This window comes from Fistularia commersonii, chromosome 9 (genome assembly GCF_037954325.1).
Source record: "Fistularia commersonii isolate RoL2024-O1a breed Wild chromosome 9, RoL_Fcom_v1.0, whole genome shotgun sequence".
NCBI classification, from domain to species: Eukaryota; Metazoa; Chordata; class Actinopteri; order Syngnathiformes; family Fistulariidae; genus Fistularia; species Fistularia commersonii.
In genome coordinates, this window is record NC_141292.1 from 15,836,775 (window position 1) to 15,852,914 (window position 16,140).

Here is a 16,140-nt window from a genome sequence, read left to right on the forward strand (position 1 = left end):
TGGTCGCATCATAGATCTTTCCTTTGGCTTTTCCACCGAGGCTAGCAGGCTAATTCATCCCCAAGTACATGACATCTGTTTTAATTCACGATAATTCCTCGATTAAAGGGGACTCATCGTTCCGTCTGACCTTCCTGCTAACCTTTTTCCAGACGTCACACTCGACTGGACTCTTCGCTACTCTCTAGCGGTGTTAGCTTCTTAGCTAGCAGTGCCTCAAAAAGACGGCTTACTTATTTACCAAATCAATTTCATTTAGCTCCTAGCATGTTTTAAGTGCCTCTCTTTGTTTTCTTAGCATAGCTTGGAATTGCTAGCTTGTCCGTCTTCATAGCATGTTAAGCAAAGCACGTTTGCATCTTCTCCGAAGACTCTAAAATTGTCCACGGTTGTGAACGATGTTTCCGTCTGTGGACCTGTGATTGACAGCTCACTGGTTCACATTAAGCCCCGCCCCTCGTCCCAGAGTCAGCTGTGATTGGCTACAAACCCTCCAGCAGTATAAGTGCTATAACGCAGATGGAAGTAGATCATGTAGTCGTGCTGAGACACAATTCCCTAAATTTTGTGCGTTGAAGTATTTTACCCACATTCGTGCCGAAGGCTTTAATAAAGAAGATGTTTTTCTAATAATTTTTTATAAAAATACGATTTTGAGAAGTCGTCTTGGGAGAACTGGGGAAAAAAAAAAACACGATTGCTTTTGTGGACTTTTGCACGCCGAACCTTTTAACGTGATTGTTATGCTAACTTGATGACCCATAAACGATTCACACAGCTAACGTGTGCATTCTGTCATGTTGCTAAATGACGTGTGGATGTATGTACGTCTCTGATTGGCAGGTTTAAACCACTCGTCCAATCACGGCCGGGATTGGTTCCGGCGCCGCTTTCAAGAATGAATAAACAACTTTAAAACACCATGTTCAGCCAGAGAGACAGAGGAGTTTATTGGACAGCGGCCGTGATCTGTGTTCCCTTGAAAAGTGTGTGGCATTAGCGGCGCTAGCGTTAGCTCAGGTCCGTCACAGGTACTTGTACACGATCTTCTCCGGCAACGTCTGCACCTCCAGCTTGACGGGACACTTGTAGAAGTGCGAGAGGAGCTCCTCGGCGTATCCGATCAGGAAGTAGAACTTCTGGGGCGGGAGTCTCTGCAGCATCAGCGCGCAAACGATTAGCACGTTGCCCCGCCGTTTGATGACCACCTCGTTAGCCAGGCAGCTGTGGAAAGTCCCGAACATGAAGCGTCGGATGAAGACGTCCTCCACGGTTCTATCGGCGGCGCCGTCTTCGCCTTTCAGGTTACCTGAAAGAGGAGGAGGAGGAGGAGACCCAAACAAGATTGGGGTTATTTTGGTCTTGAGTTGGATGTTCTTGCAGTTCCTGTAGGTTCATAAACACCGTACAGCTCTTGGAAAACCAGTTGAAAGCTGCTAAAAAAAAGCCTTGCTAGTTTCAGTTGTGAAAGAGTTCTGTGACGGTCGCACAAAGAGATGGCTGAGAGTAAATCTGTTGCTAAAGCTAAAGTAACACGTGCCTTGTTTACTTGACGGTCACTGCTGTTAGCTCTGCATTAGCTTACCTGTTAGCTTAAAACGGCTATGTTTTTGAGCTGTGTATTAGCATAATAATAGCCCCATCCGGTAGCCTGTCACTCGTTTATAATCCATCTCGCTAGCTCATTGCACGATGATGCATTTCTTATGCTAATGATAATGAAAATGTCATGACTCTGTATGCTAATTGTAAACATTCTCTTTATTTTTTCCGCTTGTTATTTCCGTTGCACTTGTGATTTCATGGTCATCGTTCTCGTCGGCCGTGAAATTCACCGGTCATAATGTGACTTCCACCTCTGTCTTTGACTTTCTCGGGCTTCAGAAAGCGTCTGTTGTGAGTAAATAACTTACTAGAAGCTTCAGCAACGCGATTGTGCGACTTTTAAGAGTTTTGTTGGATGTTAGCGATCATATTTCTAGCCTAACTTGTTCAAAACCTGCACCCAAAACCACCATCTCGTGTTAACCACTCGAGCATGAGCTTCTTATTTGCTTGTAACCATCTCGCTAGCTCATTACATGACATTTGTAATGCTAATGTTAAAACCCTCAGACTTCACGGGTCGTCACTCGAGGACCGCCGTACATTAAAATCAAGGCCGCCATGACTAGTTGGTTGAAAAATAAGATTGTTGAAATCGATGGGTCGTCAGTGACGCGGATGTGTTTCAACGCCTCGCTAACCAACGCCGTTTTTCACAAATCTTGCGCTAATGGCACATGCTAATGGAAAGGGAGACGGCCTTACCGAGGCTAACGCTAGAAAGAAAAACAAAAAAAGGTCACAAAGTCGGGGGCGTTTCGTACACGATGTCCCCGAGAAAAATGTTTATTTTATTGCTGATTGCAACTCTTGAATAAGTAGTCATTTGTCTAGTGAACTTTGTTGGATATACTTACTGCAATAAATATACAGTATAGCCTTATTTTTCACGGGGGTTACCTTCCAAAAAGAACCCGTGAAGTAGAAACCTTTATTTTTTTTCCAATTATTATACAATTAAATACTCTATTATACATTAAAAAGAAAGAACATTTTACAGGCTCAATCATTTGTTTCACAAATAAAAGTACTGGACTTTAGAAAGGTTTTTTTCAACAAATAACTTCTGTACTGTCAATTAATAATTTTAATCATCAATGTGAACAGAAGGCTTCAAATTGCAGAGATTAGCTCCGCCCACCGCGACCCGAGTAATTGGATTAAACGGGAGAAAATTAAAAATGATTATGAAAAAAAAATTGCAGACAGTTGCAACCCTTTTTGCATCCTTATTAAAACTTATCGCTGCTGTCGTCCTTATGTTTTTTTCTTCCTTCTTTATGGAACGAAGGCAAGATTCATTCATTTCGTAATGCCGACCTACAGCCGCATAGCTTTTAGCTTCCCTTAGCATGTCCAGAAGTTTAACTTTATCTGCCATAGATAGCATCTTCCGCTGCCTTTTGTCGCTCCAGAGCGTTTTGTCAACATTATGGGTTTTAGAGGAACTCGTAATTGCAAGAGAATTTGCACGTACGTCATGTAAATTTGTCAAGCTGTTTTACGTACGTGTACATATTAAACTGCAACGTTATTGACGCACAGGTAGAGAAGAAGCGGAGTGACTTTTTAGCCAATCAGAATGCAGAACACAATGCACCATGCAAATCCAGGAAGGAGCGAAACGGTGAAAAGTAAACTGAGTTATAGCGAGGGATCTCTGTATAGAAAAGGCCATATTTTGTGCAGCTCATAGTCCAACCCGTCATCTGTTGAAATAGTTGCGGCCCCACATTAACAACACAAACACACAGTTCACGGCGACGACACTCACTTGTGTGTTGTGACAGCCATCCCTTCACGTGGCCAATGTGATGAGGTTTGTGCGCCTCCTCGTAGGTCAAAGGTCGGTCGCCTTTCCCCACTCGGACACGAGCCGCCCGGTTCTGGAGGGAAACGAGGAGGGCGACGTCAAGATGTTTTGTTGCAAAACTAACTTAAGCAGCCATTGAGGAACGCTGTTGGCGTCTCGCGCCGTCCGGCCCGAGAGCCGATCAATATCCGATAATCTGGAAATGAGGCAGTTCCTACCTTGCGGCAGATGGCGGAGACGTGAAGAGCCCGGCCTCCCGACCACGGCGGGAAGGAGGCACACCTGATGAGGGAACCCTGCAAAGATAAATGTTGATTCAAAAAAAAAATAGTAATAATAATATTGCATCAATTATTATTATATTGATATTATATTAAGTAATTTTTGTAGGTTTATATTATGTTGATAATATCACTTTTCTATTGTCTATTGTTATTATTATTACCTGTTAAAATAAATTGATATTATATTCAGATTACTATAATTTTTAAAGGCAGCTTTAAATTGTTTATTATATAAATATTATAAAATAACATTACATTATATATAATATTAAATTGGTTTTAGATAATATTTCCAAATGTATATTGTACAATTATTATATTATATATTTTAATTATTTTTTTATTTATTTTTATTAAATATCATTTCAGTGGAAATTAAGAAAACACACACGTGCTGTGCCAGATGGAAAGAAAACAGGGAAACCAACTCCGACAAATAATCTTTATTTTATTTCCTTATCTTTTTTTAATTGATGCTTTCAAGCATCAGGAAGTTGCTACTATTTTATCTGCCGTGTGTTGACCATCTGGTGCGATACAAAAGGCAGGAATATTCATAGATATATGCGGTATGAAGAAGAAATAACGTGTTAAATTGCCTGTCGGCCCTGATATTCATTCATAATCTATTATTTGGAAAGACAGACAGATTATTCATTTGAAGACACAAAAGCACCAAGCCTATTCCAAACAAGACAAGTTTAGCTAAATAATTGAACTGTAACTTAGGAGGGTGGAATTTCTTTGCTGTTTAAAGTACAAATATGAATATAAATATAAATCTGACACGACTCTGGAGAATAAACAGGTATAAAAATCCTGTGTAAGTGTTGTCAAATCAAATATAGATACCTTAAAATGCAAACATTAGATGAAGAGGGGAGGGTGCTGTGCAATTGTCATTTACAGATACTGTGTTACAGTGCAGGAAACTTCTAAAAATCGACATAGATGCCGTTTGTTGTTATTTATTGTCAATATTTTAAATAGTTTCACGCAATAGTGTCGTGTTTACATGTGTGCATCCGTTGTTAGATGAGGACAAGTCCTGTCTATTTAACACCAATACTAATAGCTACATGAAGCTACAATCGCTATGTTTCAAACACATTCTACGCGTAGAATTATATACGATAATTCGCGCAAGACAGTTTAAAATGGGTTAAAATGTAATTTTACTCACCAGTAGCCTCACGGTCCCAGCGCTGCCCAAGGACGCCGCCATGTTTACTTCAACGCGGAAGCTAACGGTGCTAAACGTGCGGACGTTTTTGTTTCGATTTTTTATGACCGGAACTTTCAAACACTTCAAACCCCACGAGAACTTTATAATAATATTACATTTATATTCATATATATAAACATGCGAGTTTTTATTTATTCGACGAAAACCGTGTTTTAGAGGCGGAACTGTTTATCAGAAGACCCCGGCACCTGTTTCTAGCGGACGACTTTGCGTGTTACAAACCGGATGTGGTAAAAATGACACCGTAATGATTTTTCTGACTATCAAGGTTTGGTGTACATTTGATCGAATTGATTTGTTTTAAATTGAAAGCAGTTAGAGTAAAATATTTAATCCTTTTATTGATTATTTGTGGTTATTCTCGTTGAAATGTGCGTATTTCTATACGACATGTTATTATTTTGAAACCGGAAGTACCCCTGTTGTTCGAGCAACAAAAAAAGGAACGCAAGAAATGAAACCCGCGGACTGACGGGCCGGACGGTTGTTGACAGCGAGTCGTTGTTTTTCTTCTCCGTGAAGCGTCGTTTTTGAAAGTCCGGAGGTTTCCTTAAAAGACCGGGGCTGACAGGATCGCCATGGCGTCGCCGTTGCAGATGTCGGAGATGTACGACAACGCTCTGCTGGGGATTCTCCAGCACGTCGGCAACATCCAGGACTTCCTCCAGGTCTATTTTGGATTCTTGTATCGCAAGACGGACTTCTACCGTCTGCTCCTGAGTCCCAACGACAAGATGGGTTTTCCCCCGGGGGTTGCGGAGAAGATGGTGCTCAAGGTTGGCGTTTCTTTGTTTTTCTACCGAGCGATATTTGTTGTTTAAAGCCGGCTTGCTAATGTTGCCAAACGGGATTTGGAGAGCGAGGTAGGATCTCGTTAATTATCGCGATACTCGCAAAACACGATTTCACTTCAGCTCCACTAAACGTTTGTTTATTTGTTGTTGTTTATTTAAATCTTAAAATCTGTGTAGTTTCTTGAAATGATCAGTCGTTATCTAACCTAAATAGCCATTTTTTTCATTATCAAATTATATTTTATCTCAAATATCAGTCCCTGCCCTATCTGGGCAGGGGAAGACTAAATCCATTCTTGCCTGCATTATTTGGGAGGCCCTGCCATGGATCTGGCATAAATCCCAGGATTCTTGAAACACACCAACCCCTCCGTCTCCGCGGGGAGGAGCTACTTTATATTGCATTGCTAATTGTAATGGAATCCTGAGAGAGACTGATCAATGTCCCTAAACCAGGGGTCGGCAACCTTTGAACCCGTCAAAGGGTCTTGGAGGCCACAAGGATGCTCTTCTGTTTGCCTCAGACCAGACAACAGATAGTTATTTCTTTTAAAAATTGCTATTTAGCACACACATTTTAATCCAGGGGCGCCACCATTGTTTTTTGCAACATGCTAGACCAGGGGTCGGCAACCTTTAACACCCAAAGAGCCATTTGGACCCGGAAAAGAAAATGCTGGGAGCTTTTTGACGTCTAAAATAAAGGTACCACTGTACATATTGCTTTTTATTACCTTTACACTTTGTATAAACAAGTGTGCAGTGTGTTGCTTCTGAAATTCACAAAGTATTATGGAGAAAATTAAATTTTATTTATGTAATGAACCCATTTTGAGCTTTGGGCTTTCAGAGCGTGTAGCGGAGCCTTGACCTGAATTTTAAAAATAAATCGGGAAAAAAAATCACTGTGTCAGTAAACAATAGAAAATAAATATTTGCAAAATATCTTCATAAATATTTATTTTACCTGGTTTATGGGACTTCTGTGTACAGCATCTGCAAATCGGGATTTTACCGGCTGGCGGGTATACCGGCTTCCGCGAGTGTGACCTCGAAAAATAATAAATATAAATTTATTTTAATACTTCAAGATCATCCAATTTAGAACTAGCATTAAAAAAGGAACTAACACACACAAAAAAAAAAAAAAAACTTCAATTAAATACTTCCCAAGCCACCCGGAGCCGCAGTGTAAGGATGAAAGAGCGGTGGGTTGCCGACCCCTGATCTAGAGCTGATCTAGAGCTGATCTAGAGCTGATCTAGAGCTACTTCTGCAGCTTCGGCCCTCCATGAGAATCGGGATTTGCGGTGTCCCGATGCTTGACGAGGGCCCAGCCGACCCCCATCTTTCCTCATAAAGGGTCTTCTGAACCCTCTCCATGGACCGGGTAGCCTGGAGTTGCTCCCCAACAACCGAGCTCCTCGTATTCCTGGGACACCTCCGCCTCCGAAGGGGAGACGCTAATATCGCGCTGCTAATTTTGACGCAACGCGACGCTTGTTTGGTGTTACTGTTTGGTTCATCTCCCCACGCTCCAGACGTTCAAGTTGTTCGAGAAGGTGGCCGACCAGGAGCGGCAGCAGCAGCTCCAGCGTCTGGGCGAGAGCAGAAACGCCCCGCCGGCCGTCCAGGAACTGGAAGTGGCGTCCTCGCCTCCGGAGAAGGCCGAGGAAGAGGAGAAGAAGAGCGCAGAGGACCTGAAGACGGAGCTCCACGCTCAGGATCCGGGGTCCGAGCCGGAGACCAGCGCTCGAACCCAGACCTCCGACGGCGCCGAGCGGGGAGGGTCTGATCCGGGAGGCCGGGAGGCCGGCGAGGGAGCGGATTCAGCCGGACGGTGAGTGACCAGAACAGTTTCAGGTTCTCAGTCGCGCAGGAACTAAAATACGTCAATAAACCCAAAGAATTACATTTTTTTTTCAATTCATTCCACAGTCCAAGTCCTTTTGACATCGTTTGAGGGCCAAATCAATGTAAATCTGTTCTGCAGCCCCAAAAAAACATACCGTACTCCATTTTATGGGTGTATTTGTGGGGGAAATATGGAAAAGAATTAAAGATAACCGGAATTATTGCTGTGTTTCTGGTGTTCTGTCTCGTCCTCTGCGTTTCCTAAAAACACAGTCTTGTCTTTCCTACCTGAGGCTATCAGACTTTTTAATTCCTCCTCCTTCAGTCGAAGGGAATCTTCAAATCTTTATACTTTTTAAGACCTTGACTTTGACACGTTATAGTTTTATTTGTATTTCTTATTCTCCCCCCTTCCTACTATTATTTAGTATTGTTATGTTTTACTTGAAACTCTGGCGCGACAATTTCCTTCGGGACAAATAAAGTTATTCTTAAAAAAAAAAAAAGTAAAGCCTTCCGGCAAGAGAGATTCTCATTAGCGCTATTGCTAACAAGCTAGCTTTCACTCATCCGAGCTAACAGTCACTTTTTTACTTCTTCTTAGCTTCGTTAGCGTTGTCACTCTTTTAGCCACATCAGCCGTCTTCACGGGTACTTTTAACCTTTTTGGGAGCCGTGATAAGGGCTAGCTTAGCAGTAAAAGCACAAAAATATCAATAATGACGGAATGAAGGGTTGATATATGATATAAAAGAAAAAAAAAGTAAAGCCTTCCGGCAAGTGAGATCCTCATTAGCACTTTTGCTAACAAGCTAGCTTTCACTCATCCAAGCTAACAATCACTTTTTTACTTCTTCTTAGCTTCGTTAGCGTCGTCGCTCCTTTAGCCGCATCAGCCGTCTTTACGGGCACTTTTAACCTTTTTGGGAGCCATAATAAGGGCTAGCTTAGCGGTAAAAAGCACAGAATATCAATAACGATGGAATGAAGGGTTGATATATGATATATAAAAAAAAAAGTAAAGCCTTCCGGCAAGTGAGATCCTCGTTAGCGCTATTGCTAACAAGCTAGCTTTAAGTCATCCGAGCTAACACTCACTTTTCTACTTAGATTTCAGACCTCTGCTTCGTTAGCGTCGTCGCTCCTTTAGCCACATCAGCCGTCTTTACGGGCGCTTTAAACATTTTTGGGAGCCATAATAAGGGCTAGCTTAGCAGTAAAAAGCACAAAATATCAATAATGACGGAATGAAGGGTTGATATATGATATAAAAGAAAAAAAAAGTAAAGCCTTCTGGCAAGTGAGATCCTTATTAGCACTTTTGCTAACAAGCTAGCTTTCACTCATCCAAGCTAACAATCACTTTTTTACTTCTTCTTAGCTTCGTTAGCATCGTTGCTCCTTTAGCCGCATCAGCCGTCTTTACGGGCACTTTTAACCTTTTTGGGAGCCATAATAAGCAGTAAAAAGCACAAAAATATCAATAACAACAGAATGAGGGGTTGATACATGACAATTTAGCAATGCTAAGTCACACATCAGGGCATTTTAGGGTCTCCACTGACCCTCTTGTCCCGCCGGTTCCCCTTTTCCAGGAAGCAGGAAGGCTTCCAGTCGGAGCCCGACAGCTACAACGGCGCGGTGCGCGAAACCTACACCTGGTCTCAGGACTACACCGACCTGGAGGTCCGAGTCCAGGTGCCCAAGACCGTCGTCAAAGGCCGCCAGGTGAGGAAACCGCCATGAAAACACACACACAGATGAAGGAAAGGGTGAATTTTCATGTGTGTGTGTGTGTTAGGTGAACGTGACGCTGCATTGCGGCAGCGTACGAGTGTGTGTTCGCGAAGGCTCGGAGGAGAAAACCCTGATGGACGGAGAATTCACCCACAAGATCAACACGGAGAACTCGCTGTGGAGCCTGGAGCCCGGCGGCTGCGTGGTCGTACGTGCGCTTCCTGTTCGGCGGCGTTCCAAAAACAAACAAAAAAAAAAAAAAGCGCCGACCGATTATTTCCCTCTCGGCAGCTGTCGCTCAACAAGACGTCGGAGGTGTGGTGGAACGCCGTCCTGAAGGGCGAGAGGGAGATCGACGTCAACCAGATAAACCGCGAGCGCTCCATGGCGACGGTGGACGAGGAGGAGCACGCCGTCCTGGACCGGCTCACCTTCGACTACCACCAGAAGCTGCAGGGGAAGCCGCAGAGCCACGAAATCGTGAGGGTTTTGTCAATTCCACGAGGAAACTGCGGAGTTGAGAAAAAGATATATAATATGATGGGGAAAATGTTTCGGAAAGGATGAATCCCTTTAAATTCAGCTTGATTTTCCAGGTAAATATGAGGGGAAGAATTAGCATCCCTTTTTTTTTTTAAAGGTTCAAAATAAAATAACAAAATTGTGGTGATCCGCGATATAAAATTTAAAAAAAAAAAAAATCAGCATTTTGATTATTAAGTATTTTTTATTTCGCTTATTTTTATGGTTAAAAAAATAAATAAAAAATTCTAGGTTGGCGACCAATCAGAGCGCAGTGTTCTGTATCCTGGGCTCTGATTGGCTCAGCGTCATCTTGCCTTATTTGTTTCACTTCGACGGCGATCGCCGATGGTTTAAGCTTTTAGGAAGTGTTTAAAAATAAGGGAAATGTTGATAAAAGTGTGAGGAGGGTCATAAAGCTTTAAAAAGATGAAAAGTTTCCTTTGGTTTGGGAACGTTTCCCCCCAAAAATATGGTGCACGAAGGTTCAAAACTTAAATCAAAAAGAAAATAATGGTCTACCAAAATAAAAAACTCAAAGGCAACCACTGGTTTTCCAATAAATCTGCAGGAAATCACCTGAAATTGTAAACAAAATCCAACCCAGACAAGAAAACGATGTTGGTGAAGTGCACGGCCACTAGCCGGCCACTAGATGGAGGCGCAGAAGTGCAGGAACAGGATGGAAAATCAGCCGTGGGGATAAAAGAACAGTATAATAATGATAAGATATAGAAGAGCTAAATCAGGAAATCACCAAATAGTTCCACGAATATGTGTAGAAGTCTCACTATTTGGCAACAAAACAAGATTATCACTGAATAATTAGCTCTTTCCAGCTCTTTCTGGGGGCATCTGGTCTGGTGGTGTGGTAGTCCACTATTCTGGTGGCCAGGTGGTGAGGAAGTTTGGTAGCCAGTGGTTTCTGGAGCATTCGGTCAGCTGATCAGGTAGTCAGAAAGGCTGGTTGCCAGATGGTCTTGTCCGGTAGCCTCTTAGTCAGGTAGCCAGGTGGTCTGGTAGTCCAGTATTCTGGTGGTCAGGAAGTCTGGTAGCCAGTTGGTCTGGTGATAATGTAGTCAGTTGTACAGGTAGTCTGAAAGTCCAGTTGCCAGATGGTCTTGTCCGGTAGCCTCTTAGTCAGGTAGCCAGGTCGCCTGGTAGTCCACTATTCTGGCGGTCAGGAAATTTGGTCGCCAGATGGTCTGGTGGTCATTTACTCAGCTGGTCAGGTAGTCAGAAAGTCTGGTTTCCAGATGGTCTTGTCTGGTAGCCTTGTAGTCAGGTAGCCAGGTGGGAGGTAGTCCAGTATTCTGGTGGTCAGAAAGTCCAGTTGCCAGATGGTCTGGTAGACAGGTGGTCCGGTAGACTTCGAATTAGGTGGTCTGGTAGCCAGGTGGTCTGGTGGTCATGTAGTCTGTTGGTCAGGAAACCCGGTAGTCTCTTGTTCATTAAGTCAGCCGGTCAGGTAGTCTGGTAGTCAGAATGACTGGTTGCTAGATGGGCTGGTCGTCAGGTGGCCGTGTAGTCCAGTATTCTGATGGTCAGGAAGTCTGGTAGCCGGTTGGTCTGGTGGTCATTTACTCAGCTGTTCAGGTAGTCAGAAAATCTGGTTGCCAGATGGTCTTGTCCGGTAGCCTTGTAGTCAGGTAGCCAAGTGGTCTGGTAGTCCAGTAATCTGCTGGTCAGGAAGTCTGGTCGCCAAATGGTCCGGTGATCATGTAGTCAGTTGTACAGGTAGTCTGAAAGTCCAGTTGCCAGATGGTCTGGTAGTCAGGTGGTCCGGTAGACTCGGAATCAGGTGGTCTGGTGGTCATGTAGTCTGTTGGTCAGGAAACCCGGTAGTCTCTTGTTCATTAAGTCAGCCGGTCAGGTAGTCTGGTAGTCAGAATGACTGGTTGCTAGATGGGCTGGTCGTCAGGTGGCTGTGAAGTCCAGTATTCTGGTAGTCAAGAAGTTTGGTCGCCATTTGGTTCTGGTTGTCAGGCGGTCGGGTAACCTTGTAGTCAGATGGCCTGGTAGCCTGGAGGTTTTGTAGTCTAGTATTCTGGTGGTCAGTTGGTGTGGAAGTTTGGTAGCCAGGCGTTCTGGTGGTTATGTTGTCAGCTGGCAGGTAGTCAGAAAGTCTATTTGCCAGATGGTCTCTTCCTGTGGCCTCGTAGTCAGTTAGTCAGCTAGCCAGGCGTTCTAGTGGTCATGTAGTCAGCTGGTCATGTTCCCAGAGGGTCTGGTAGTCAGGTAGCCTAGTATTTAGATAACCTGGTTGCTAGGTGGTCTGGTAGTCGAGTATTCTGGTGGTCACGAAGACTGGTAGCCAGGTGGTCAGGTATCCACATAGTCAGGTAGCCAGGAGGTCTGGTAGTCCAGTATTGTTGAAGTCAGGTGGTGAGGAAGCCTGGTAGCCATGTGGTCCGGTGGTCAAGTAGTCAGCGGATCAGGTAGTCTGGTAGTCAGCAAGTCTGGTAGCCAAATGGTCCGGTCGGGTAGCCTCATAGTCAGGTAGACGGGTGGCGTGATCATCCGGTATTCTGGTGGTCAGGAAATCTGGTAGCCAGGTGGTCTGGCTAGCTAAATTCTGGTAGCAATGTAGTCTGGCTAGCTAAATTCTGGTAGCCAGGTGGTCTGGCTAGCTAAATTCTGGTAGCCAAGTAGTCTGGCTAGCTAAATTCTGGTAGCCAGGTGGTCTGGCTGGCTAAATTCTGGTAGCCAGGTGGTCTGGCTGGCTAAATTCTGGTAGCCAGGTAGTCTGGATAGCTAAATTCTGGTAGCCAGGTGGTCTGGGTGGCTAAATTCTGGTAGCCAGGTATTCTGGCTAGCTAAATTCTGGTAGCCAGGTGGTCTGGCTAGCTAAATTCTGGTAGCCAGGTGGTCTGGCTAGCTAAATTCTGGTAGCCAAGTAGTCTGGCTAGCTAAATTCTGGTAGCCAGGTAGTCTGGCTAGCTAAATTCTGGTAGCCAGGTAGTCTGGCAAGCCAAATTCTGGTAGCCAGGTGGTCTGGCTAGCTAAATTCTGGTAGCCAGGTGGTCTGGCTAGCTAAAGTCTGGTAGCCAGGTAGTCTGGCTAGCTGAATTCTGGTAGCCAGGTCGTCTGGCTAGCTAAATTCTGGTAGCCAAGTGGTCTGGCTAGCTCAATTCTGGTAGCCAGGTCGTCTGGCTAGCTAAATTCTGGTAGCCAAGTGGTCTGGCTAGCTCAATTCTGGTAGCCAGGTAGTCTGGCAAGCCAAATTCTGGTAGCCAGGTGGTCTGGCTAGCTAAATTCTGGTAGCCAGTTGGTCCCGTCGTCCCCTGCATTGTTCCAAACTGATCAGCATCGCGCCGGATTTGAAGGCCACATCGGACAGAAGTTTAGTCTATTTTCACTAAAAGCTTCAGCGCACAGAGAGTTCAGTCATACAGTTACAGAGGGAAAGATTGTACGTTGCTAAGGCAACGCTTTTCTTCCGTCCTTCCAAAACTGTAGCCGGAGGAAGACGTAAACAAAACCCCTTTGGCGCTTTGCGTCCAAAATAAAATTCTGAGACGTTTACGGCAAGGAAAGAGGATAAGATAGAACTCTAGAAAAGCAACCATTCAAGATTTTCCTCATTCAAATTTTATTTTTTTTCACAGAAAGTGCACGAGATGCTGAAGAAGGGTTGGGACGCCGAAGGCTCTCCGTTCAAAGGGCAGCAATTCGACCCGTCCATGTTTGAAATCCCCGCCAGCGCCGTGCAGTTCTGACCTCCGACCTCCGACAGGGAACGACTTTTCCAGACAGCGCCCCCTGCTGGCCGTCCACGAGACCGACTCCCTTTCAAGATAACGCCCAGTGCCTGTCTTGTGTGTGTGTGTGTGTGTGTGTGTGTGTGTGTGTGTGTGTGTGTGTGTGTGTGTGTGTTGTGTCGCAGTTATTTCTAATTTTATTTCTGTTTTAGAGGTGGAACCGTGGTGATAATAAAAGACATGATCTCTGGCCCTGCGTTTGTTGATTGGTTTTTATGGATGGGAGGTTTTGTTATTTATTGATTTATTATCGATAAGCATGAAACCGTTCACTCGCTCATTTGAAATTTCGGGGAATTCTGGGAAAAATCCTGCAGGTGGGAATTTATTCTGTGTGAATCCAACCAGGAACCTTAACAATTTTCGATGTTTTTCTTTTAATTTGAGATTTTTTTGGCCAATTTCCGTCTTGCTTATCCAGTCATCACAGTTTTTCCACTAAAACCTTTATTTCTTTTTTTAATATTGCTGATTTTATAATTCAAAGTGAAGTGCTGTGAATTTTACAGAACGCTTTTTTAGGATCATTTATGAATAGATTTATTTTTCGCACATCTCTCATATTTAATAAGTGAATTAGTTGAATTGTATATTATTGCCAAATTTACAGTTTTTATCTCTTCTCATTTTTTCTAGATCATTAATTATAATATATCATTCCATTAGCGTGCATACCTTTTATTTTTATATATCTTTATTATTCAAAAATTATTGATTGACAATCATGATCTAATATCTAGATCATTGATTGCTAATATTTACCTCACTTACCTTTTCGAGATCATTATTTGCAGTGTTTATTATCTAATTGTTAGTTTTAATCATTTACTGGAAATGGCGATCATCTAAATTCACTTTTCGAGATTGTTTATTGGCTGTTAGGAAACTTCCCTTTTCAAGATCATTGCAAATTTTACTGTCCATTTCCCTTTTAGAAAGTATTTCTCTTTAATGTCTTTATTGTCCATTTCCTCTTTCTAGATCATTTATTGGCGATGTTTGCCATCTAATTTTCGATTATATATTTTTGACTAATAGTAATTATCGCATTTATTGCTTGTGTCTATCTTGCATTTCCCTTTTCTAGATTTATTCCTGACCTTGATCAAAAAATTTCTCTATTATACATCTTCTGCAAGCAATGTTTATCATCTAATTTTACTTGCTAATTTTTTTACCAATTTATCTTTTCTAGATCATTTGTCGCTTAAGTGTTACAGTCCATTTCCCTTTTCAACATCACATCATTCTAATTTCTGTCATCAAATTCCTTATTCCAGATCATTTTTTAAATATTGTTTGGTATCTGATTCATCATTTCTGATCAAGATCCCCCACCTGTGGAGATCTTATTTTGATGTCGTACCTATTTCTGGATAATTTCTTGGCCATGTTTGTCATCCCCTTCCATTTTCAAGATAAACTCTTTCTAAGGCTTATCTTCCATTTCTCTTTTCTTGATTATGTCATGCTCACTTTTAGTATCTTACTTTCCTTTTTAGTTCATCGGTTGCTAAGTTCCCCTTTTCTAGATCACTTCTCGCCCATTTCCCTTTTCTACATCACCTCTTGACCGACATTTGCCGCCCATTGTCCTTTTCTAGATTGCCACTTTCTGACATTAATCGTCAATTTACCTTTTCTGGGTCACTTATTTATGATCAATTTTCCCTTTCTGGATCATTTCTTGCTTATGTTTACTATCCAGTTTTCCTTTTCAAGATCCTGTCTTGTCAATTTCCCTTTCTGAATCCTTTATTGATGGTCTTTATTTTCCATGTTCCCTTTTCTAGATGATGTCTCTGGTCTAATTTCCCTTTTTCTCCCGATCGTTTCTTGCCGGTGTTTGGCGGATTGCCCTTTTCTAGATCCCGTCTCACCCGTGTTATCACCCCTTTCCCTTTTCGGGATCACTTCTTCATTAATATTTGCCGTCCATTTTCCTTTTTTAGCGCAACTCTTTCTGACATTTATCGTCAATTTCCTTTTTCTGGATCCCTTTTTAGTCAGATTTGTGATCCGTTTCTCCCTCCTGGATATTTTCCTGCTTATGTTTATTATCCATTTTTCCTTTTCAAGATCACATCTTGTCAATATCCCTTACTAAATCTTTAATTGATAGACTTTATTTCCCCTCTTCTAGATGATGTTTCTGGTCTGATTCCCCCTTTTCTCCCAATCACTTCTTGCCTGCGTTTAGCCAATGACCCTTTTCTAGATCACTTCTCGTCCACGTTATCGCCAATTTCCCATTCTCGACCACCATTTGCCGTCCATTGTCCTTTTCTAGATCTCCCCTTTCTGTTGTTTATCAATTACCCTTTTCTGGGTCACTTATTAGTCAGATTTATGATTCATTTCCCCTTTCTGGATCATCTCCTGCTCATTTTCATCACGCGGTTTTCCTTTTCAAGATCACATCTTGTTCATTTCTCTTTCTAAATCCTTTTTTGATTGTCTTTATTTCCATTTCCCCTTTTCTAGATGATTCATATCTGATGTTTCTGGTCTAATTCCCCTTTTT

General features: G+C 42.7%; 2 protein-coding genes across 3 annotated transcripts; one reads left to right on the forward strand and one right to left on the reverse strand.

Annotated features, from left to right (window-relative positions):
• Positions 1 to 925: 925 nt before the first annotated feature.
• Positions 926 to 5,403, reverse strand: mrps24 (mitochondrial ribosomal protein S24). Its single transcript, XM_086152712.1, has 4 exons — positions 4,886 to 5,403; positions 3,637 to 3,714; positions 3,380 to 3,491; positions 926 to 1,309 (listed from the first exon to the last, which is right to left on the reverse strand). The coding sequence occupies exons 1-4, from the start codon at positions 4,925 to 4,927 to the stop codon at positions 1,026 to 1,028; spliced, it is 516 nt and encodes a 171-aa protein (XP_086008838.1). The 5' UTR covers positions 4,928 to 5,403; the 3' UTR covers positions 926 to 1,025.
• Positions 5,404 to 5,526: 123 nt separating this feature from the next.
• On the forward strand, positions 5,527 to 13,806 carry nudcd3 (NudC domain containing 3). 2 transcript variants are annotated; one of them, XM_086152711.1, is made up of 6 exons: positions 5,527 to 5,724; positions 7,284 to 7,582; positions 9,192 to 9,324; positions 9,398 to 9,541; positions 9,625 to 9,929; positions 13,464 to 13,806. In XM_086152711.1, exons 1-5 carry the CDS (start codon positions 5,527 to 5,529, stop codon positions 9,898 to 9,900), a joined length of 1,050 nt encoding a protein of 349 aa, XP_086008837.1. In that variant the 3' UTR covers positions 9,901 to 9,929; positions 13,464 to 13,806. The 2 variants fall into 2 exon arrangements, with proteins under 2 accessions (XP_086008837.1, XP_086008836.1); XM_086152710.1 differs by having other exon boundaries at positions 9,625 to 9,813.
• The last annotated feature ends 2,334 nt before the right edge of the window (positions 13,807 to 16,140 follow it).

Bases quoted from the DNA above. Each gene is read 5' to 3' on its own strand.
- mrps24 (XM_086152712.1), bottom strand. From the start codon at position 4,927: ATGGCGGCGTCCTTGGGCAGCGCTGGGACCGTGAGGCTACTG. The intron at 3,492-3,636 runs GTAGGAACTGCC...GTTTCCCTCCAG, and splicing joins TCTCCGCCATCTGCCGCAAG to AACCGGGCGGCTCGTGTCCG. The intron at 1,310-3,379 runs GTGAGTGTCGTC...CTCCTCTTTCAG, and splicing joins ATGGCTGTCACAACACACAA to GTAACCTGAAAGGCGAAGAC.
- nudcd3 (XM_086152710.1), top strand. From the start codon at position 5,527: ATGGCGTCGCCGTTGCAGATGTCGGAGATGTACGACAACGCTCTGCTG. The intron at 5,725-7,283 runs GTTGGCGTTTCT...CCCACGCTCCAG, and splicing joins CGGAGAAGATGGTGCTCAAG to ACGTTCAAGTTGTTCGAGAA. The intron at 9,542-9,624 runs GTACGTGCGCTT...CCCTCTCGGCAG, and splicing joins AGCCCGGCGGCTGCGTGGTC to CTGTCGCTCAACAAGACGTC.